The 25,157-nt window shown below is 43.4% G+C and overlaps 1 protein-coding gene across 4 annotated transcripts in view; it reads right to left on the bottom strand.

Moving 5' to 3' along the window:
- The window catches only part of LOC100564822 (zinc finger protein 239), a 35,185-nt gene extending 10,264 nt beyond the window's left edge, over positions 1–24,921 (bottom strand). The window contains exons 1-2 of one of the 4 annotated variants that reach the window (XM_062973021.1): positions 24,082–24,880; positions 10,679–13,433 (exon numbers count right to left, since the gene is read on the bottom strand). In XM_062973021.1, the coding sequence (XP_062829091.1) occupies positions 11,708–13,153 (1,446 nt within the window). In that variant the 5' untranslated portion in view covers positions 13,154–13,433; positions 24,082–24,880 and the 3' untranslated portion in view covers positions 10,679–11,707. Of the gene's footprint in view, positions 1–229; positions 262–10,678; positions 13,434–24,081 lie in introns of those variants that run through there. The other 3 variants (XM_062973024.1, XM_062973022.1, XM_062973023.1) reach the window with 3 other exon arrangements.
- Between the last annotated feature and the right edge of the window lie 236 nt (positions 24,922–25,157).

Raw genomic sequence — 25,157 nt, 5'->3', positions numbered from 1 at the left:
CCACCTCCTTGCCTACTGGCAGGTATGACACCACACCTGGAGGACCACCATCCTCCATCGGGCTACGAGGGATGGCCCAAGCAAGTGAGTCATCAATGAAGACAAGGATGGTCCTCCTCCTCTTCCTCCTCCTCCTGATGAGGATGCTGAGGATGATGCCCTGCCTCTTCCCTGCTTGTCCCTGCCGGAGGAGCCCCTCCTTCCTCCCGCCCAGCACTCCCCACTTTACCTCCTCCACGAAAGGCTTCCTTCTCTCTCTCTCTCCCCCCACAGCCCCCCTTCTACCCTCCTCTCTTCCGGAGCCCCCCCCCCCCCCCCCCGCCGACTGCCGCCTCTCTGGGAAGCGGAGGCCTCCCTCTCGCTCACCTGAGGCCAAGGCGGGGGGAGGACTCTGCTGGTTCAGGCTCAGGCAGAGATACCGGGGATCAGGGCCATCAGACACGCAGACAGACAGACAAATACATAGATAGGTAGATAGACAGATACATCAGAGGCCCCCAGAGGCCCCTCAGTCCAACCCTGAGACAGATAAATAGATAGATAGATAGATAGATAGATAGATAGATAGATAGACAAATACATAGACAGACAGACAGACAGACAGACAGACAGACAGATAGATAGATAGATAGATAGATAGATAGATAGATAGACAGACAGACTCCTGCAATCAGAATGGATCCCCAGAGGCCACTCAGTCCAACCCTGATATAGATAGATAGATAGATAGATAGACAGACAGACAGACAGATAGATAGATATATAGACAAATACATAGACAGACAGACAGACAGACAGACAGATAGATAGATAGGTTGGGAGGTAGATATATAGATAGACAAATACATAGACAGACAGACAGACAGATAGATATATAGATAGACAAATACATAGACAGATAGATAGATAGACAGATAGATAGACTCCTGCAATCAGAATAGATCCCCAGAGGCCATTCAGTCCAACCCTGATAGGTAGATAAATAGATACAGACAGACATATGGTAGACAGATACATAGGTAGGTAGGTAGACAAACAGGTAGGTAGACACAGGCAGACAAATACATAGGTAGGTAAACAGATAAGACAAATAGGGAGGTAGGTAGATAGAATCATAGACTCCTGCAATAGGAATGGACCCCCAGAGGCCATTTAGTCCAACCCTCATAGATAGATAGATAGATAGATATGCAGATATATAGGTAGGTGGACAGGTAGACAAATACATAGATAGGTAGGTAGACATATAGACAAATACAAAGATAGAAAGATCAGGCACACAGACATACAGACAGACAGACAGACAGACAGGCCCCCAGAGGCCATTCAGTCCAACTCAGATAGATAGATAGATAGATAGATAGATAGATAGATAGATAGATAGATAGATAGATAGATAGATGGACAAATACATAGGTAGGTAGACAAATAGGTAGGGAGGTAGATATATAGACAAACACATATATAGATAGATAGATAGATAGATAGATAGATAGATAGATAGATAGATAGATAGATAGATAGATAGATAGATAGAATCATAGACTCCTGCAATAGGAATGGATCCCCCAGAGGCCATTCAGTCCAACCCTGATAGATAGATAGATAGATAGATAGATAGATAGATAGATGCATAGGTAGGTAGGTAGATCTATATATATATAAAAGACGGACAAAACAACAAAACTTAACACCCACAACCTCAAAAATTGACAGCACAACCCCTCATTCACGCCTCTACGTTCATACAACAAAAAGAAAAGAAAAATAAAGTCCTAATTAGAGGGAGGGGAATAATTGTTTTTAACCAATTGCTGCCAAGCAGAGATTTGAACCTGTTCTCCAGAGCCTAAGGCACCATCTTCTCTGCCGTGGGATCCAGTTTCTGAATGCAGATTGACTGCCTCAACTAGGGTTATATGACAGTGTAGACTCATATAATCCAATTCAGTGCAGCTCATTCTGCATTATATGAGTCCACACTGATCATTATAAGCCGGTTCAAAGTGCGTTATATGTCAGTGCAGACGGGGGTTTGGTCCAAAGCTCACCCTATCACACCATGCTGGCTTTCTTGGACCTACTTCTCATTTAAGTGTCAACCTCATTTTAAGCACTCCAAATGCCAAATATAATCAACAAAACAATAGAACAAATATAATGAAATAAGTACAATCAACAGCATGTATAAAATCCCACTAATAAAATGGTAAGAGTATAAAATGATAAAAAAGCCATTTATCCGGCCCCCTTTGCTTTGAATGCGATTTCCTGCTTCTTAGCGGGGGTTGGACTAGATGGCCCATGAGGTCTCTTCCAACTCTACTATTCTATGATTCTATGATTCTATGAAGGGCAGAAGGGGGTTGGGATAAATGACCCAAGGGGTCTCTTCTTCTCTTACAACCCTTATTATTATTATTATTATTATTATTATTATTATTATTATTATTATTATTATTATTATTATTATTATTTTATTATGTCACAGCAAACAAGATAGATATGCTGGATTTCGTATCACAAAATCACAAGTCAAACACTTCCCAAGTGTCTGTGTGATGTATTTTCGGATGATGCGCACAGATCCCAGTCGGGTGGCCTTTTGCAGTTGGCAGATCGTAATTTTATTATTATTATTATTGTTATTATTAACATTGAGGCTGGGTGGCCATCTGTCAGGGGTGCTTAGCTCGTGCTTTTGGTGCACAAAGGCAGAAGGGGATTGGACTCAATAGCCCAAAGGGTTTCTTCCAACCCTCTTTTTTATTGATGTTGTTGTTGTTGTCATTATTATTATTGCTCGGTGGCCAACTATAGTCCGGCCTTCCAATGGTCCGAAGGATCGTGAACTGGCCCCCTGTTTAAAAAGTTTGGGGACCCCTGGTCTAAGGCCTGTCTGGAGAGCCATGTTTTTAGACTTGCCAGAAAGGCTTGGAGAGCAGGGCAAATCTGATTTCTTTAGGGAGGACATTTCAGAGGCGGGAGGGGGCCACCACTGAAAAGGAAGGCCCCCCCCTCTCTCTCTCTCCCTCTCTCTCGTCTTCACCAACCATACTTGAGACGGTGGTGGGACCGAGAGGAGCCCAGCAGACCTCCACGCCCGTGCCGGTTCATAGAAGGAGATGCCGTCTTGAAGATAGGCTGGACCCGAAGCATATAGGGCTTTCTGGCTGCGGTTTTACATGGCCTTCTATGCCTAAGTGTTCCGATACCTGTCCTAATTCTAAACCATTCATTATTGTTATTGTTATTATTATTGGATGGCGGTGAGTTTACCAAGCTGTCTGGCCATGTTCCAGAAGCATTCTCTCCTGACGTTTCGCCCACATCTATGGCAGGCATCCTCAGAGGTTGTGAGGTCTGTTGGAAACTAATAATAATAATAATAATAAAACTTTATTTATACCCCGCCACCATCTCCCCGTGGGGACTCGGGGCAGCTCACAACATTACAAAAGTAACAGCACAAATACATTAAACAATATACACAGTTTAAAACACAAGAAGATGATAAAACAGAAGTTAAAACAAAGGTTTATATAACAGTAATAATATCAAACAACCACCAATGCAAATCCGTCAACTTCAAAGGTGGGGGGGGGGGGGCTATAGCAGCCATATAAGATAAAATCATTAGATTAAAATACCCCGATGAAAGGAGCCTAATAACATTCAGGATAGAATTATAATGAGGCTGGTCATCCTAGTCAAGGGGGTTCATATATCTGTGGAATGATGTCCAGGGTGGGAGGAAGAAGGAAGTCTTGTTTGCCTGAGACAAGTGTGGATGTTGCCATTGGCCAGCTTGATTAACATTGAATGGCCTGGCATCTTCAAAGCCTGGCTGATTCCTGCCGGGGAATCCTTTGTTGGGAGGTGCTAGCTAGCTCTGATTGTTTCTTGTCTTGAATTCCCGTGTTTTCTGAGTGTTGTTCTTTCTTTATTTACAGTCCTGATTTTAGAGTTTTTTTAAATACTGGGAACCAGTTATGTTTCTTTTCATGGTTTTGTTGAAAACAGTAAAAAGGAAGCCATGAAAATGAACAAAATCTGGCTCCCGATATTAGTTACTTTGTAACCAGCCCCAAGCTATGAGAGACAGGTAAATAAGAAAACAACAACAACAACAACAAGTTTTAAGTGTAACTCCAGCCAATCTCTGTTCCCTCTATGAACCACTGCGGAGATTAAGATCTTCTGGGGTGACCCTGCTCTCAGTCCCACCACCGTCACAGGCACGATTGGTGGGAACTTACTCCATTGACCAGAGCCAGCGTGTGGTCCTGAGTTGGTTTAAACAGTAGATATAACTGATTTTAATGTTTGTGTATATTTATAATTATTTTATGCTCTGGCATGGAATGCTTGCCGTATGTATGTCGTGCTCTGCCCTGAGTCCCCTCCGGGGTGAGAAGGAAGGGCGGGAGAGAAATACTTTTAAACAAATGAATAAATATGCGAGGGTGATCCGGAAAGTAAGATTACAAGATTTTTTAAAATACAGTGTTCCCTCACTTATCGCCGGGGTTAGGTTCCAGGACCACCCGCAATAAGTGAAAATCCGCGAAGTAGGGACACTATATTTATTTTAATATTTATACATTATTTTAGTAGTTATACACTACTTTAAGTCTTTATCAACCAATTGTGTGTTGATAAATCGCCTCCTTCTCCTACTGTTGCTGCTTGGGCTCCTTTTCTCTCCCTTCGGCTTCTCCTTCCTCCTTTCCTTAGGCTGTAAATTGTAATTTTTAATGATTTATTATAGTCTTCGATTTTATTGAAAAACCGCGAAACAGCAAATCCGCAAAAAGTGAACCGCGAAGTAGTGAGGGAACACTGTAGATAGAATTATAGACCCCTGCAATAGGAATGGACTGCCAGAGGTCATTTAGTCCAACCCTAATAGGTAGATAAATAGATAGATAGACAGACATACATAGGTAGGTAGGTAGGTAGACAAATAGTTCAAAGGATGAATATATTTTAATCAAACTTCCATGAATTATAGCATAGGAAAAATACAGTATTTTTCCACATAATGACCATTTAGTTCAATACATTATGTCATCCATGGGATGAGTTTTTTTGGATGCATGTGTCATAGGCCAGGCTGTGGTGCAGGCTGGTAAGCAGCCAGCTGCAAGAAATCACTCTGACCAAGAGGACATGAGTTCGAGGCCAGCTCAGAGCCTGCGTTTGTCTCTGTCTCTGTTCTATGTTAAGTCATTGAATGTTTGTCTTATATGTGTGCAATGTGATCCGCCCTGAGTCCCCTTCAAGGTGAGAAAGAAGGGAGGAATATAAATGCTGTAAATAAATAAATAAATAAATAAATAAATAAATAAATAGCATCCGCCCTTTTCAGCCAATTCAGCACTTCGATTTTCACCTCATCATCGGAGGAGGAAAAGTGTTTTCCGCCCAGGTGTGCCTCAAATTTAGTGAACAGATGATAGTTACTGGGTGTTGTGACTCAGCCTGAATCTGGGATTGACTCGAAAGGCCTGTAACTTTGGAAGATGAGGAACCGAGAGTCCAGATTCAGTTTCCCACAGGGAGGGTTGGTGTTGATGACCTGAACCTACTGAAGCCACCCAGGTGCAAACTGACTTGGGAATGGAGGAAGGGAGGATGGAAGGTTCCCAGCTTGATAATGAGTCTCAGTGAAATAACGAGCAAGCTGACCTTGATGGGACGGGCTCTTTAGATAGAGCTGAGCGTTTGGAATTCAGGGTACGGCGTAGTGCAAGAATTGCTAACAGGTGGAGGGAGATAAGAGCGCAAAGAAATGCTTTCATCTTTTGCAAAGAGTATTAAAAGGGGACGTTTGGGGAAAAGCTGTTGTCAAAGCAACTTTCTCGCTACCAGAGAAGCAAGCTCTAGTTTCCCTGCTGTGCCTTGGATTATATTGCAAGCCATGTATCCATGTTTCTTGGACTTTGTCATGTTTTCCTTGGATCTCGTTTATTCCTTGTAAGCTCTGGACTTATAATTCAAGACTACTTTTGTAACTGATTTTTTGGTACTTCACTTTTGCTTTCTGAAGAACTTTTCCTATCTATCTTTAATAAACTAAAAAGACTCAAATCTGCCGTGGAGTTTGTGTGCTAGAGCAAGGTGAATCAAGGCTGAGGTGCGACACTGGGTGTGAGATCGGGGCTGTGAGAAGGGTGGCGTAAAACATGCCAACCAAATGACCAAGAGCAGGTGACAGTTAGCCAATGCCAGAAATGCAATGCCACCCCTTACCTATAGTGGCTTTCCCATTTATAGAATTTTACACAAGCATGCGCAGAGAGCCGACAATGGAATTTGCTGACGATTATAATCCTTTTGGACATGTGTAGTTGCCTTGTAACTGTGGAGCAGCTGGTTAGTAGCCAGCTGCAATAAATCACTACTGACTGAGAGGTCATGAGTTCGAAGCCAGCCCAAGTCAGGGTAAGCTTCCGACCACTAATAGTCAAGCTTGCTGTTGACCTATGCAACTCGAAAGACAGTTGCACCTGTTGATTAGAAAATGTAGGTATCGCTTTATGTGAGGCGGCTAAATTAATTAATTAATTAATTAACACCATAAAAACTTCCAGCAGCATGCGGAAAAATGAGGAAGTACTCCATCAAGGACTCGGTGTCACAAGTGGGCAATGAAGCGGCAGCTCCCCCTGTGGACTGAATCAAGCGCACCCTCATGAAGCCGGACGCCGGAAAATGTTAACTTGCCTCTGTGTCCGTCTATATGCGTCGTATGTCTAATGGCATTGAATGTTTGCCCTGTATATGTGCATTGTGATCCGCCCTGAGTCCCCTTCAGGGTGAGAAGGGAATATAAATACTAGGTCAGGGATTTTCAGGGGATTTTTTAAAGAAAATATTCAAAAGCTGCTGCTTCACGAGGTTTGTAACTCGGGGACGGTCTGTACTTCACAAAGGAGGTGCTCAGAGATGAAATTTGATGAAACACAAAAACAGAGAGAAGTAAAATGGTTGTTTAGACAATTTGTTGTCATTTACATGATGTTGATATGTTGTAACTGTGGGTACTTTTAAGTATGTCATTTCTTAAGTGAATCTAAGTACAGTAGAGTCTCACTTATCCAACATAAACGGGCCGGCAGAACGTTGGATAAGTGGGTATGTTGGATAATAAGGAGGGATTAAGGAAAAGCCTATTAAACATCAAATTAGGTTATGATTTTACAAATTAAGCACCAAAACATCATGTTAGACAACAAATTTGACAGAAAAAGTATTCAATATGCAGTAATGCTATGTAGTAATTACTGTATTTAAAAATTTAGCACCCAAATATCAAGATGTATTGAAAACGTTGACTACAAAAATGCGTTGGATAATCCAGAACGTTGGATAAGCGAATGTTGGATAAGTGAGAATCTACTGTAATTGTAAGAATCAGACCCAAGCATGCTGGAAGTAATGATAATTAATCTGATGTAATTAGCAGCCAGGGCGGAGCAGTTGGAGAAGGAGTATAAATGGTCTGTGTTTCTTGAGGGTTGGTTTTGTTGGAGGCCCCTGAGTCTCCTTGGGGGTAAGAAACAAGGGAGGAATAGAAATGCTATTAAATGAATAAATGAACAAGCCAAGTGGCACTTTTTCAGCCCTAAAAAGGGCTGAAAACTCAGCTTATACTTCAGTTTATATGGCAACAAAATGTGAAGCATTTTCTGTTCCTCCTTTGTCTTTGCCTTATATGAAAACTGATATGCTGGTGACTCCCAGTTGTTCGCAGAAGATAAAATTTTATTTTATTGGCATTTTCAACATTTATTTTACTCTGTATATGTTCTGCTGTATGTTTTTTTTAAACATAACCCTTTACCACATGGTAGTTCCCGGGCCAACATATGAGTTACCGGTTCAATGTGTATAGTAGACTCTACAAATTGTTTTTAATGTATCATTCTGAATAGTTGAAATGTATATTTGTACAGTCTTTTAGACCTATTCAAGTGATGATTAGCTAAAAATTATAAAAAGGGGCCCAAGGGGCCGACAGGATCGTCAGCCTCTATGACAGGAAGATCCCCAAGATCTTCGGGTGAGAAGGGCGGAGTAAAAGTGATGTAAATAAATAAATAAATAAGAGCCCTCAGGAAACCGTCTGGATCCATAAGCCTCCTGGGGCGGACCATCTTAATCGGCCCACCACCCCTGCAGAGGTTAGCGGTTGCGGTATTTATTATTTATTTATTTATTTACAGTATTTATTTTCCGCCCTTCTCACCCCGAAGGGGACTCAGGGAGGATTACAATGAACACATATATGGCAAACATTCAATGCCAACAGACAAACAACATACAGTATAGACAGACACAGAGGCATTTAACATTTTTTTCCAGCTTCATGATTCCGGTCACAGGGGGAGCTGTTGCTTCAATGTCCACTAGTGGCTGTACTTCCTCATTCCTTTCCTCGTGTTTTGCTGGCAGTTTTATGATGTTGTAAATTAGTTAAATTAGCCTCCCGCAATAAGCATGCCTAAATTTCCCTACTTGACAGATGCAACTGTCTTTCGGGGCTGCATAGGTCAACAGCAAGCCAGGCTATTTAATGGTCGGGGGCTTAACCCGACCCGGGCTTTAAACTCATGACCTCTCAGTCAGGAGTGATTTATTGCAGCTGGTTACTAGCCAGCTGCGCCACAGCCCGGCCCAGGTACGTCTTAAAGTGACCAGATGGTGGTCGGACCATGACAATGGAAGAATGTATTGCTCTTCCACCCCAACCACACCACTGTCCGCAATAAAAAACTAAGTCAAGTGTGTGTCCCACCTGATGGGTGGGTCCAGATATAACTTGGGACAGTCCCATGGTTGTCATGGCAGCCATGAAGTCCTGTGCTGCACCTGTTAAAGAGGCCTCTGCGTGGATGTTGAAATCCCCTAGTACCACCAGGCGCTGGGAGACCAGCACCAGGCCAGAGACCACTTCTGCCAGCTCAGGCAGAGACTGCTGTGTCGCGGGGTGGACGGTATACCAGCAGAATCCCCAAATTTTCCTGGACTTCCACTTTCAGGTGGACACACTCAAAACCCGAACACTGCGGAACGGCGCACCTGGCTACAGCAATGGACTGCCAAAAGACCACCGCAACTCCTCCTCCCCGCTCCCCGCTCCCCGGGCCTGGCCTGGCCTGCTGGTGCACCCTGAAACCAGGAGGACACAGCTGGGTGAGATTTACCCCACCCCACCCAGCTCGTCCAACCAAGTCTCGGTGATGCAGGCCAGGTCTGCCCTCTCATCAAGGATTAGATCCTGGAGGCCAAGAAGCCACCTTCTGCTTTTCCTTCATTCCCAACCCTTCTGAATTCTTATCATTTCTGATGGCATTAGCAAACAATTCTATCGCCATAGCAAATAAAATTGGCAAAAGAGGGCACCCATGTCTTGTTCCCTTTGTCACTTTTATTGCTTTTGTCACCCCGTCGTTAATTGCAAGTACTGCTGAATTGTCTGAATAATATTGTTCTAGTAATCCTTTTATTTTACTTCCCATTACAAATTTATTCATAATCTCTCTTAATGTCTGCCATTCCACCCATCAAAACTTTAAATATATCCAATGCTAGTATCCCCACTTTTAACTTCCTCTCTTGAAATACATTTTTGTTTAATACTCTCCCTATCAAATATGAAATCTGTCTTCCTTTTACAAACCCACATTGATCTTGTCTGGATTGAGTTTCAATTTGTTAGCCCTCATCCAGTCCGACACAGCGGCCAAGCATTGGTTCAGGACCTGAACAGCCTCCTTAGTGACAGGTGGAAAGGAGTGACAGAGCTGGACATCATCTGCATGCAGATGACACCGAACCCCGAAACTCTGGATGATCTCTCCCAGTGGCTTCATGTTAAACAACATGGGGGACAATACTGAACCCTGCGGAACCCCACAAGACAATGGTGGTGGAGCCGAGCAGGTGTCCCCCAGTGACACCATCTGGGACTGACCCTCCAGGTATGAGCAGAGCCACCACAAAACAGTCCCTCCAAGTCCCATTCCAGTGAGGCGTCCCAGAAGGATACCCTGATTGACGGTATCGAAGGCCGCTGAGAGGTCCAGCAGAACCAGCAGGGACACACTCCCCCTGTCCAGCTCCTGGCGAAGATCATCGACTAAGGCGGTAAAGGCTGTCTGGGTACCATGCCCCGGCCTGAAGCCAGACTGATTAGGTGATGGTCGGTCTATGGCAAAGGAGCGATGGTAAGTTCCTCCACACCACCACCTTCCTGGATAATCGCTGATTTTCCGTTGACAGACCTGGCGTTCAGCAGCACCACCTTTAGGTCAGAGGGACTGCTAACCTGGGCACCCAAATTTCCTATGTCAGGAGGCCGTTTTAGATCTACAAGTACTCTCTTTCTATCCCTAGGCCAAATTAAATTATGCCTCCCTTTCCCACATCTCCCCTTCCCTGGGATTACTTCCATAAGGTCCCCCCGGCCAATGCATGGCCCCCTCCCCTCTACCTGGTCCATCACAGCGGTAATAATAGTTGTTAAGGATGCGCAAGATCTTATAATATCGCTTTTGGTATTTTTTTTTTTAAAGGACTACTTAACAAAGAGAAAAGACTCAAGGACACATACCTACATAATAAGAACAAAATGAATAGAAAAATGAAACTACAAAACTCTCGCTGCATGCTGATTTGTATCTCTATTTACTGACTTTAATAATAATAAATAATAATAAACTTTATTTTTATATCCCGCCCCATCTCCCCAAAGGGACTCGGGGCGGCTCACAACAGGGACAAGCCCGAAACAACAACACAACATATTTGACAAAAACTTAACACTTAAATGCTGCTCTGTATTTAAACTTCCATTTTTAATTATATTAAACGAATTCCTAAAACCCACAATAAACAAATGTCCCCTCAATATTATAACTAGTAAATTAGTAGTTGCCAATCTTGCTTGTAGTTAAGACAAATGTTTCCGTTTATCAACTTAGATTTGTCTATCTCAACAGATTCAAGAATCTTCAACAGCTGATGTCATCAACCTTTGCTTTCCTTTCTCTGAAATTAGGGAGAGATGCTGTGGATCCTAAAGGACCCTTTGCCAATGGTAATGACTGAACAGTCTCAGTTACTACAGGAGATTTACTCTATGCAGGCATTCTTCTTCTTCTTCTTCTTCTTCTTCTTCTTCTTCTTCTTCTTCTTCTTCTTCTTCTTCTTCTTCTTCTTCTTCTTCTTCTTCTTCTGTTTATGAATATCCTGCTTTATCTCTCCTGAAGGAGACCTAAAGCGGCTTACGATTAAAAGTATGACTACATAATTTACAAATATCTGCCAAGGTAACAGTCCAATACAGTCCAATATAACAACCAAGAATGCAAGAGTACAAACAGAAGTCAGAATTCCAAAGTCAAGCCGGAGAGGCAGGGAAGCACACTGATGTCCAAGTCCATAAATCAAGCCAAGTAGGGTTAGGGAGACCTGTCCCCTAATCAGTCAAGCCAGACTGCAGAAACTGGTGTAAATGAGAAATAGAGAGCAAGATGATGGCCTTATATTTTCTGTCCATTCTCCCATTTTTCTTTGCCTAGGACCCTTGCCTGGGGAATTGCCTGAAGACAGTTTTCTTCTAGCTGTATGTGAATTCTTTAATGCATGCTGAACCGTGTGTGAAGCTCATTCCACATTCCATGCATTTATGTGGCTTCTATCCTGTGTGGGTCCTTTGATGGGAATGCAGCTCTCCACTCCGATTGAAGCTTTTTCCACATTCCATGCATTTTTGTGGTTTCTCCCTCATGTGGGTCCTTTGATGAGAACGCAGACCTCCACTCTGTCTGAAGCTCTTTCCACATTCCATGCATTTATATGGCTTTTCTCCTGTGTGGGTCCTTTGATGGGAACGCAGATTTCCACTCTGACTGAAGCTCTTTCCACATTCCACACATCGATATGGCTTCTCTCCTCTATGGGTCCTCTGATGGGTACGCAGACTCACACTGTGACTGAAGCTTTTTCCACATTCCATGCATTTATGTGGCTTCTCTCCTGTGTGGATTCTTTTATGGTAACGCAGCGTTCCGCTGTCACCGAAGCTCTTTCCACATTCCACACATCGATATGGCTTCTCTCCTCTGTGGGTCCTCTGATGGGTACGCAGACTCACACTGTGACTGAAGCTCTTTCCACATTCCATGCATTTATGTGGCTTCTCTCCTGTGTGAATTCTTTGATGGGAACGCAGTGCTCCACTCTCAAGGAAGGTCTTTCCACATTCCATGCAGTTATATGGCTTCTCCCCTGTATGGGTCCTCTGATGAATGTGCAGACTCGCATTGTGACTGAAACTCTTTCCACATTCCATGCATTTATGTGGCTTCTCCCCTGTATGGATCCTTTCATGGATATGCAGATGTCCACTCTGACTGAAACTCTTCCCACATTTCATGCAGTTATGTGGCTTCTCCCCTGTATGGATCCTTTCATGGATATGCAGATGTCCACTCTGACTGAAACTCTTTCCACATTCCATGCACTTATGTGGTTTCTCCCCTGTATGGGTCCTTTGATGAATGTGCAGACTTGCATTGTGACTGAAACTCTTTCCACATTCCATGCATTTATGTGGTTTCTCCGCTGTGTGGGTTCTTTGGTGGATATGCAAACTTTCAATCCGACTGAAGCTCTTTCCACATTTCATGCAGTTATGTGGCTTTTCCCCTGTATGGGTCCTTTGATGGTTACGCAGATGTCCACTCCGACTGAAGCTCTTTCCACATTCCATACATTTATGTGGCTTTTCCTCTGTATGGGTCCTTTGATGGAAACGCAGATCTCCACTCCGACTGAAGCTCTTTCCACATTCCATGCATTTATGTGGCTTCTCCCCTGTGTGGATCCTTTGATGGTGTTGCAGATGCCCACTCTGACGGAAGCTTTTTCCACATTCCACGCATTTATGTGGCTTCTCTCCTGTGTGAGTTCGTTGATGGGAATGCAGATGTCCACTATGTCTGAAACTCTTTCCACATTCCACACATTTATGTGGCTTTTCTCCTTTGTGAGTTTGTTGATGCTTAGTAAGAGAATTTCTCCTACAATCATGTAGCTTCTCATCTGTGTGTGATTTTGACAAGGAATGGAGATTTTCCATTCTTTTACATTTATAATTCAAATATTATGCCAGAAGTTCACAAATATGTACTCCTGAACAGGACAAGATTTCCTCTTCTCAGTCTCTGTATTGCTGTAGTCTTCTTTCCTCTTTACCAAGCTCCTCTTTTTACAGCATAGTCCTCCCTTTCCTCCTTGAATACACATATATGTAGCTTTAAATATAATTTCTCCAACTTATTTCTTGTTTTGTCAATGCTGTGTACTTTCATTTCAGACCTAAGGCAAAGTGTTCTTCACAAAGTTCACTCTGAAGTTACCTGCCAGACAAATAAGAGGAAAATCTTATCAGGAACCAAGCACAGGAAGATCTCACTGGACATGAAGAACAATAGCCTAGTGCTGTAGCAAGTGAAGGGAAAGAAGGGAGAAATATTGGCCAACCTCAGAAGAGTGAACTGCCCAACTTAGAATTCCTGCAAAGGGGATGTTGGCTCAAAATTCTGTGAAGAGATTTCTTGGACTGCAATGTGTTAAGAGTGCAATCCAACCTTGGTAAAGGAAGACCTTTAACAATATGGTCAGCACAGAAAGGGGCTAAGGTTGCAAAGCATTTCCTGTCTAGATCCCACTTCCTGACATCCCAACTCAAAACTTGAGTGACCACCTGTACAGACAGGCCATCCCAAGTGATCAGTCTTGGGAGAAAAATACTTCATTGTCTTGCATAGATTTTTTCCAAATCAGGAAAAAGATATTTTGCTGATCCTCTGTATCCCTGCAGTGTGATCCCTGCCTCAAGTTTCTAAAGCCATCAAGTTCACTGCAACCACTACAGGCCCCTCCTTGGCCCTGGGAGCCCATGTGCAGGGGTTTTATTTATCACCTGCCTGTTGACTGTCATCTGGATAGTACCAGGCTTATTTCCTAATCAGCACATTGTATAGCTTGTGCCACCAGATAAATGGTCCCCCAATTAACCAGACAGTTTGTTGATCACATTTACAAGTACCATGGCTTTCTCCTTACAATAACTGCAGATTGTGCAGTCCAATTTGTCTCCTTGGAGAGGGCTCTTAAGTCTACTGGGAGTACAGCCAGTTGTGAATCCTGCTTGTTGCCCTCAAACGTTTTGGCCCAACTGAAAGCGTCAAGCAGGTGCTTCAGCCACACGTGCATGACTGCTTTAATTGCCAACAAGATGACTGGTTGGGCCTGCTTACTTTTGCTGAGATGGCTCAGAATAGGCTCTTAATTGGTTTTAACTGTTTGTTTTTAATAGTGTGAATGTTTCATTTTAATGTGTGTGTTTTCGGCTTTAAATTATATGCTGTGTTGCTTTTATTGCAAGCGGCTTTGGGTCTCTTTTTAAGAGAGAGAAAGCGGGATAGAAATAATGATTGTGATAACCATGTTACTCTGTAAACTGCAAGGCTGCCCCTTTGCCTCCTGAAACCCTTTGGCCTTCACTGACCCTCACTGCGGCCATCCCCTTTGGCCCCTGGCCTTGTGGGATTGGGCACTGAAGGTTGAAGATGCCTGTCCTCACCACACAGAACAGGCACCGGAGGAGGGCAAGGGGACACGCAGGAGACATGCGGAGGGAAAAGGAGGAGCAAGTGGGGATCTGAAACCTCTTCAATCTGGAGAGTTGCCTATAACTGTTTAAAAACACGGCTCCCAAATATATTGTTCCTTTTTGTGGTCAAAAGTGCAATCCATTCTCTAGCTGCCAAATTGGACCTTTTTAAAAATGATATACATTCATCCAGGTCAAACTGGATCTCTGTCAGGTAGGACGTGGACAGATTCCACATGTCGTCGTCTCACTCGTTCAGTTGTTTTCAACTCTTCGTGACCTCATGGACCAGTGCAGGCCAGAGCTCCCTGTCGGCCGTCACCGCCCCCAGTTCCTTCAAGGTCAACCCAGTCACTTCAAGGATACCGTCCATCCATCTCGCCCTTGGTCGGCCTCTCTTTCTTTTTCCTTCCTTTTCCCCCAGCCATCATGATCTTCTCCAAGCTTTCCTGTCTCCTCGTGATGTGGCCAAAATACTTCAGCTTTGCCTCTAATATCCTTCCCTCCAGTGAGCAGCCATTGGGCATTATTTCCTGGAGGATGGACTGGTTGGACCTTCTTGCCAAGGTCCAAGGCACGCTCAGCATGTTCCTCCAGCACCAGAGTCCAAAAGTGTCTCTCTTCCTTCGGTCAGCCTTCCTTACGGTCCAACTCTCGCAGCCATAGGTTCCTATGGGGAATACCATGGCTTTGACTATGCGGACCTTCGTTGCCAGTGTGATGTCTCTGCTTTTAAGTATTTTGTCAAGGTTGGCCATTGCTCTCCTCCCAAGAAGGAAACATCTTCTGATTTCCTGGCTGCAGTCTGCGTCTGCAGTCATCTTCGCACCTAGAAGTATAAAGTCTGTCACGGCCTCCACGCTTTCGCCCTCTATTTGCCAGTTGTCAATAGGTGTCGTTGCCGTGATCTTGGTTTTCTTGACGTTTAACTGCAACCCAGCTTTTGCACTTTCTTCTTTCACCTTGGTGATAAGGCTCTTCAGCTCCTCCTCACTTTCGGCCATCAGAGTGGTATCATCTGCATACCTAAGGTTGTTAATGTTTCTTCCAGCAATTTTAACTCCGGCCTTGGATTCGTCAAGCCCCGCACTTACGTCGCATGATGTGTTCTGCGTACAAGTTGAATAGGGAGGGCGATAGCATACAGGTCTGCCGTACTCCTTTCCCAGTCTTTCCCACATGGAGAGCATGAAATATAGTATCTAAGAGTCAGTCCTTTGGGTGGAGGGGAGGGGGCTCTTCCTTTCCCCCTCCCTCCCTCCCTCCCTCCTTTGCCCCCCCCAAGAGGAACTCTCCTCCTTTGGGGCCCCTCCCTCTCCCTTCCCAAATGCCCGCTTTAAGGCTTCCCTCCTCAATGGGCTTCTTGAGGCAGGAAAAGGGGAGGAATAGAACTTGAATCCCCAAATTGGGATGAAGGATGATATCCAGAAGCGCTGCTCAACTATGCCCCCTCCTCCCTTCTTCGCGGGGAGCGGATCCAACCCACAAATCCCTGCCATTCCTTAGGCCACTAGAGCCAGAGAGGGCTGCCTGGTCCACACTCACATTGAGGCTTTAACACAGGAAGCGAACAGGCTTCTGGGAAATATAGTTTAGGGTGGGGCCTTTTGAATTCTCTGCCACAGGCATCCTCACCTTCCCAAACTACATTTCCCAGAATTCTCCTTACTGCCTCGTGCCTTCTCCTCCTCCCTAAAGGTTTTTGTGGGGGGAAACTCATGTTCATTCTCTAAAGGGATTTTGAGATAAAAGGAGATTTTTGGGAGTTGAATCAACCCTGTGACGTAGGCAAAGTTGAGAGGCAGGAACTCCAGAGTTGACCTAGTAGGTTTCCTATTATTGTTGTTGTTGTTATGATTTCATAGGTTGAATGGGCACCTGTTGGGGTGGTTTAAGTGTGCAGAAGGGGGTAGGACTGGGCGGTCTCTGGGGTCTTCCAGTGAAATTGTATTTTTAAGTTTATGTTAATTAAAATACCCCAAAAATCAATGGATGTGCAAATATTTATGGAACTTGGGGTAATGATGCCCTGGTTATATTGTATCATTAAAAATAGAAATTCAAGGAGATCGCTCTTGTGGTTTTTTTTTTAAAAAAAATGTTGTTCATAAAAACTTTTTTAAATTCCCCAAAATTGGTGAACGAGTGAAACGTTCTAAAACTTGTGTGTGTGTGTGTGTGGGAGGGTAACAGTGGTAAATGTGTTCTACCATTATAGCAAGCTTCACCCCGATATCTCTAAAAACGAGGGCGAAAGGTGCCCTGGAAGCTCCCTCCCTTGCGCAATTACATAGGGAAAAAAGTAATGAAAAATTTACTTTGCCAGTATGCAGCCCTGCTTGGCCCCACGTGTAGCACTAATTCTAGAACTTAGCACATAATCACTGCAGCTTTTTTCGACTATACTGCCGACCCCCGGGCAACTTTCCCAACCTGATTACTTTCCCTCAAAACCCCCTTGGAATCAATGAGTATTTAAAGGAGGAGAAGGAAATGAAACAATGAAATAATTACTCTCTTACACTTATATAAACTTATACCCTATTGCATACAAACAGGAATATCTCACTGATATAGACAAAAAGAAAACAGAAAGGAAGGAAGAAAGAGGAGGAGAAACAAGAATGAATGGGAAAGCTCGATTTTTGAAAAAGAAGATAAAGTGCAGTTCTTCTTGTTACAAAATACAGTAGAGTCTCACTTATCCAACATAAACGGGGCGGCAGAATGTTGGATAAGCGAATATGTTGGATAATAAGGAGGCATTAAGGAAAAGCCTATTAAACATCAAATTAGGTTATGATTTTACAAATGAAGCACTAAAACATCATGTTAGACAACAAATTTGGTAGAAAAAATAGTTCAATACGCAGTAATGCTATGTAGTAATTACTGTATTTACGAATTTAGCACCAAAATATCATGATATATTGAAAACATTGACTCCAAAAATGTGTTGGATAATCCAGAACGTTGGATAAGCGTGTGTTGGATAAGTGAGACTCTACTGTAGGTACAGTCTCAATGCAATCATAATTTGTAATTTTCTGGATTAGAGAGAAAAGAGAAAGGAAAGGAGGAAGATTTTTCAGTGTGACCTTGAATTGAACAGAAGTCATACCAACTCCTTTATACACATAATAAAAGTGAAAAGGTGCATGCGTGTTGTCATGCCACCAGAAGGCTCTCACCTGCTGCCCTGTCCCTTTAAGCTTCCAAGGGGGCGGAGCTTAGCCTCAGTTAGATTTTGTTTGTCAGTCAGATAGATACCTTCATAAAAACTCCAACCATCACCCAAGTCAAAAAAGAAGCACAATCAAAGCCCTGACGGACCGTGCACAAAGAATCTGCGAACCTCGCCTCCTCCAAGGTGAACTAAACCACCTAAACTGGGCTCTCCAGGCCAATGGAGACTCCACCACAGACACCAGAAGAGAAGCAAGGCCAAGAACAAGCCATGAGAGTCAAGGCAGAGAGCCACCCAGAGGAAAGGGGTTCTTACCAGACATCAAGGGAACCACTGACCGCATAGGCAAACTGATGAAGAAGCACAACCTACAAACCATCTACAGACCCACAAAGAAAATCCAACAAGAGGGATCCTCTCTCCTCTGCAAGAGTCTACTGGATCCCATGCAGCTGTGGACAAGTCTACATAGGGACCACCACATGCAGCATTGCCCAGACATGAGTCAAGGAACATGAAAGGCACTGCAGACTAACTCAACCAGAGAAATCAGCCATAGCAGAGCCCTTGATGAACCAACCTGGACACAGTATATTATTTGAGAACACAGAAATGCTTGACCACTCCAACAACTATCATGCCAGACTACACAGAGAAGCCACTGAAATCCTCAAGCATGTGGACAACTTCAACAGAAAGGAGGAAACCATGAAAATGAACAAAATCTGGCTACCAGTATTAAAAAAAACTCTAAAATCAAAACAGTAAATAAGAAGCAACACTCTGAAAACAGAGAAGTTCCAGACATGGGAACCAGGGGCAGCTAACAACTCTGAACAAAGGATGCCCCCAGGCAGGAAGCGAGGAGATGAAGCTATTTAATGCTAATTGAGGTGATTAACTACAACATTCACACTGGCCTCCAACTTACAAAGAGGTCTTCTCTCACCCTGGACTTTCCACAGATAAACCTTCCTTGCTTAGTTTCTCCATACCTCACAACTTCTGAGGATGCCTGCCATAGATGTGGGCGAAATGTCAGGAGAGAATACTTCTGGAACATGGCCATACAGCCGGGAAAACATACAACAACCCTGTGATCCCGGCCATGAAAGCCTTCGACAACGTATTATTTATTTATTTATTTGATACATTTATATCTCGGCCTTCTTTCTCACCCGAAAGGGGACTCAGAGCGGCTTACAATTTAAATTTACATACAATATTATATTATTAGCATAGCACAATACTGGCAAATTACTATATTGTACTATATCAATATATTGTAACATTACTAGTGATATTACATGTAATATATAATATATAATTAATACTATTACATTGTATTACAGTAGAGTCTCACTTATCCAACATAAACGGGCCAGCAGAACGTTGGATAAGCGAATATGTTGGATAATAAGGAGGAATTAAGGAAAATCCTATTAAACATCAAATTACATTATGATTTTACAAATTAAGCACCAAAAACATCATGTTATACAACAAGTTTGACAGAAAAAATAGTTCAATACGCAGTAATGCTATGTAGTAATTACTGTATTTACGAATTTAGCACCAAAATATCACAATGTATTGAAAACATTGACAACAAAAAATGCGTTGGATAATCCAGAACGTTGGATAAGTGAGACTCTACTGTATTAGTATTATATTGTATTACAAAATAATACAGTAGAATCTCACTTATCCAAGCTAAACAGGCCGGCAGAAGCTTGGATAAGCGAATATCTTGGATAATAAGGAAGGATTAAGGAAAAGACTATTAAACATGAAATTATGATTTTACAAATTAAGCACCAAAACACCATGTTATAATTTGACAGAAAAAGTAGTTCGATACGCAGTAATGTTATGTTGTAATGACTGTATTTACCAGGCATGGGCAAACTTGGGCCCTCCGGGTGTTTTGGACTTCAACTCCCACAATTCCTAACAGCCTACCGGCTGTTAGGAATTGTGGGAGTTGAAGTCCAAAACACCCGGAGGGCCCAAGTTTGCCCATGCCTGGTATTTACGAATTGAGCACCAAAATATCACGATATATTGAAAACATTGACTACAAAAATGGTTTGGATTATCCAGAGGCTTGTATAAGAGAGGCTCGGATAAGTGAGACTCTGCTCTCTCTCTCTCTATATATATATATATATACACACACACACACCAGCTGGTCTGCCCTGAACTGGCTAACCCGAGTCTCCATAAAAACCAGTTCAAGGGGGGTCGTCTGGGTTTCCTCTGACAGGGCAGAAAGGAGCTCGACACAGAGACGGCCAATGGGAATTCGCCTTTCTCTTCGACGTCATCGGTCTCCGGGCAGAAACTCCCCCGGCCTGCCGTCTTCACTTTCTTTCTAAAACTCAAAAGGGATGGAGCCCACCGGATGTCACTCGGGAGGGAGTTCCACAGCCAAGGAGCCACCACTGAGAAAGACCTGTCTCTCGTCCCCAAAACATATACAGTAGAGTCTCACTTATCCAAGCCAAATTGGCTGGCAGAACCTTGGATAAGTGAATATCTTGGATAATAAGGAGGGATTAAGGAAAAGCCTATTAAACATCAAATACGGTTATGATTTTGACAAAAGGTAATAATAATAATAATAATAATAATAATAATAATAATAATAATAATAAAACTTTATTTATACCCCGCCACCATCTCCCCAGCGGGGACTCGGGGCGGCTAACATGGGGCCATGCCCAAAGCAATACAATATAATAAAATATAAAACAGCATATCATAACAAAATTAAAAATAATACAATACATAATAATAAACATCACATCAAGAAATCAAGAAACAGTCAAACAAGAGCAGGCCGCATGAACACAAAGATAAAACCCGGAGTGAGAGGGACAGAGGGGTACTCCAATGTGGACAGGGACATATGAGAGTGGGGCAGTTTAGTGGATAGATGTTTGGGGGGAGTAACACAGAAATATATAACATAAGTTACTCACCAAAAGCACAGCGGAAGAGCCATGTTTTCAGGTCTTTCCTAAAAGCTAACAAAGTGGGAGCTTGCCTGATTTCAGTAGGCAGTAGGTAGTTCAATATGCAGTAATGCTATGTTGTACCGTGTTTCCCCGAAAATAAGACAGTGTCTTATATTAATTTTTGCTCCCAAAGAGGCGCTAGGTCTTATTTTCAGGGGATGTCTTATTTTTCCAAGAAGAAGAATTCATATTTATAGTTGAACAAAAAAAGAACATTTATTACATACTGTACAGCAGTTGTCATCACAAACCAACATAGCCAAACCAGACAAACTGTAAAATCCTGTCAAGAATTTATTGTTACTATCCTTATTTTCATGTACAACTGGTATGTACATTTACCAATCCTGCATGCTCTGGTGTTCTGTTTGGCGGATACTGGGCATGCTTCCAAACAAAAACTTTGCTAGGTCTTACTTTCGAGGGAGGCCTTATATTTAGCAATTCAGCAAAACCTCTACTAGGTCTTATTTCCAGGGGATGTCTTATTTTCGGGGAAACAGGGTAATTACTGTATTTACGAATTTAGCACCAAAATATCATACAGGGCATTGAATGTTTGCCCTATATGTAATAAATGTTTTGGAGGCGATGGATAATGAAAAGAGAGGACAAGGAGAGGAGTTATTGGTTGTGGAGACTCTGTATGGAAAACTGCCACAAGGTGGCAGTGCAAGAAAATATTTTTGAAAAAAAAAATTGATCCCATATTCCTGACACAGATGGATTAAGAACTGACATTGATTTTTAAAATTTTGATTGACATTTCATTCAAAAAGGGATCTAGAGCCCAAGTATAGAAAGTTATCCTTTTGAGAACCAAAGGCATGATATAATTGGCTACGTCTCATGTTGCTTAATCTATGCATAATAATTTTGTGAGATTTGGATTCGGGACTTTGCTATTTTGGCCCAGCTCTTTCTAAAAGGTTACGGAAAGGGAGGATTAGGACTTCTGTAAACGGGACATTAGATCATGCAAACAGGGGCGTTTTTTCCATCGCCCCAGCCTGGATTTTGACGATCGTGGTAGAGGCCGTTAAATCATTTGCAGAAAAAAGATGCGGAGAAGAAAGATTTTGTCGGGATTCCAAGCGAGATGAGTTTGTTGTCGAAGGCACAACCTCTGAGGAGGCCTGCCATGGATGTGGGCGGGACGTCTAGAGAGAGTGCTTCTGGAGCCATACAGCCCGGAAGGATGAGTATTTCCCTCCCCTTCTTTTCCCTCTCATTGTTTTTGCTAGTCTCTTACAGGTCCTGAGCTCCTGTATGGGATAAAACCGGAAGTCTGGTAATTGAAGTATTGAGAGGCCTGGGAAGGCCTGTAGGTGTTGCTGAGTGCTCCTGCTGCAATAAGGCTGTGGTGGGGTGTGGCATCAGGCTGGAGGCTGTAAGGGCTAACCAGTTCAACAACATACAATTTGCTATTTTGACCCAACCCTCCTGGTTAGGACCTTTTCATCATCATCATCATCATCATCATCATCATCATCATCATCATCATTTAATTACTTATTAATCGCCTTCCATCCAAGATGCTCTAGGCGATTTACAAGATGAAATTGTAAAGGATAAAAATACATACATACAAATATTGATTTAAAAAAATTAAAATAGATTAAAAGCTCTAGTAAAGAGCCAGGTCTTGAGTGCGAGGGTAAAAGGCCCCAACTCACGCATGGCTCTCATATAGGGTGGCAAGGCATTCCATAAGGCAGGGGCAGAATCAGAAAAAGCTCTGCGTCTGGTCCTTTCCAAGTGCACTTCTCTAGTAAGTCTCGTTGGGATGGTCGTTGTGACCTCCGATGATGGGAGAAGGAGAGATGGTCCCTAAGGTACGATGGGCCCTGGCCGTAAAGGGTTTTAAAGGTCAGAACTAGCATCTTATATCGACCACGGTAATCAGTTGGAAGCCAATGCAGATGCTGCAGGACTGGTGTTATGTGGCATTTCATGGGTGTTCTTGTGAGTAGCCTGGCTGCCGCATTCTGAACAATACGGAGCTTTCGGGTCGTGGACATCGGAAGGCCAACATACATGCACAATTATAAAAATTTAAACATTAGCCAATAAAAACAAATGACAAGAACTAATAAAAGCATGGATTAAAACAGAGAGGTTGTAAAAGTAGACTGGGATGAATATCTTGCCCATGAGTGTCATGATCCCCATCTCATGCCATCTCAAAATCCAACACATTTTTGTAGTTAATGTTTTCAATACATGGTAATATTTTGGTGCTAAATTCCAAAATACAGTAATTATTACGTAGCATTACTGAGTATTGAACTACTTTTCCTGTCAAATTTATTGTATAACATGATGTTTTGGTGCTTAATTTGTAAAATCATAACCTAATTTGATGTTTAATAGGCTTCTCCTTCATCTCTCCTTATTATCCAACATATTCGCTTATCCAACGTTCTGCCGGCCCGTTTACGTTGGATAAGCGAGACTCTACTGTAATAATATAATATATTGTATATACATATAATATTGATAATATTATAATGTATTACGATATAATACTGATAATAAGACAATCTAATAATATTAATTATATACTATATATTAAATGTAATATTACTAATAATATTACAATGTAATGATATAGTACAATATAGTAATTTAATGCTAGTATTGTACTATGCCAATAATACAATGCATTGTATGTGAATGTAATTTGTAAGCCGCTCTGAGTCCCCTTTGGGGTGAGAAGGGCGGCATATAAATGTAGTAAATAAATAAATAAATAAATAAATCTCTCCTGCCATCTCAGAACACAGCGCGGTGACACCGAACAGATGGCCAGCCATCAAACCTCCACTGGGGACACAGAGGGATGTGGGAGGGGCCACCCGAGGCGCCATGTCTCTGAGAGGGGCTTATAACACTGTCGCTGGCAGAATGGGGTTGGGCTGGGTGGCCCATGGGGTCTCTTCCAACTCTAGGATTCTAACCCGAGTCTCCCCGCCACAGGAGCCCTCGAGTGGGGCGAGAGAGAGAGAGAGAGCGGGAGGCGCATGCGCAAGGGCGCCGCCACGGGCCCTGAGGGAAGGAAGGAAGGAAGGAAGGAAGGCCTGTGGGCAGAGGCAGGGCCCAGGCGAAGGCCCACGCATGCAGGCCCAGCCCGGAGGGGGGCAAACTCGGGGACCAACACAGCCCCCCACACTCACACTCACCTCCTCCTCCTTCCTCTTCCTCTCGCTCTCTCTCCGGCCAGCCTCCGGGCAGAATCTCCCCGGCCCTTCTCTTCGCCGTTCTGCCGTTAACGGTCATTCCCGAGACCCGCCAATGGGAATCCGCCTTCCTTCCTGACGTCACCAGTCTCCGGGCAGAATCTCCCCCGGCCCTTCTCTTCGCCGTTCTGCCGCTAACGGTCATTCCCGAGACCCGCCAATGGGAATCCGCCTTCCTCCCTGACGTCACCAGTCTCCGGGCAGAATCTCCCCCGGCCCTTCTCTTCGCCGTTCTGCCGTTAACGGTCATTCCCGAGACCCGCCAATGGGAATCCGCCTTCCTCCCTGACGTCACCAGTCTCCGGGCAGAATCTCCCCCGGCCCTTCTCTTCGCCGTTCTGCCGTTAACGGTCATTCCCGAGACCCGCCAATGGGAATCCGCCTTCCTCCCTGACGTCACCAGTCTCCGGGCAGAATCTCCCCCGGCCCTTCTCTTCGCCGTTCTGCCGTTAACGGTCCTGAGAGTCGAGGCGGGAACCGTGAGGGAAGTGACGGGGCCTCTCTCCCGACAGAAGCAGGGCCTTTGAGGCTTTGATTTCTGGAAATCCGACAGACAGCAATGCCTGACAGGACACGCCTTGACATTCTAGGAATCGGGATAGACGACTCTTGAGTCTTTGTGACTCCGTTACAGGTTCAGTTTCTGCTTCAATTAAATGAGAAGGTAAAGCTGTTCCCCTGATACTCATCTTGTGCTGTGCTAATAATGTAATATATTGTCTATACAGTAGAGTCTCACTTATCCAACACTCACTTATCCAACGCATTTTTGTAGTCAATGTTTTCAATATATCGTGATATTTTGGTGCAAAATTCGTAAATACAGTAATCACTACATAGCATTAATGTGCAATGAACTAATTTTTCTGTCAAATTTGTTGTATAACATGATGGGGCCGGGCTGTGGCGCAGCTGGCTAGTAACCAGGTGCTATAAATCACTACTGACCGAGAGGTCATGAGTTCGAAGCCCGGGTCGGGTTAAGCCTCCGACCATTAAAAAAAAAAATAGCCCCGGCT

The sequence above is a fragment of the Anolis carolinensis genome, chromosome 2 (genome assembly GCF_035594765.1).
Source record: "Anolis carolinensis isolate JA03-04 chromosome 2, rAnoCar3.1.pri, whole genome shotgun sequence".
Classification (NCBI taxonomy): domain Eukaryota; kingdom Metazoa; phylum Chordata; class Lepidosauria; order Squamata; family Dactyloidae; genus Anolis; species Anolis carolinensis.
Note: the sequence above shows the minus strand (reverse complement) of the source record. Positions and strands in the feature narration are given on the sequence as shown.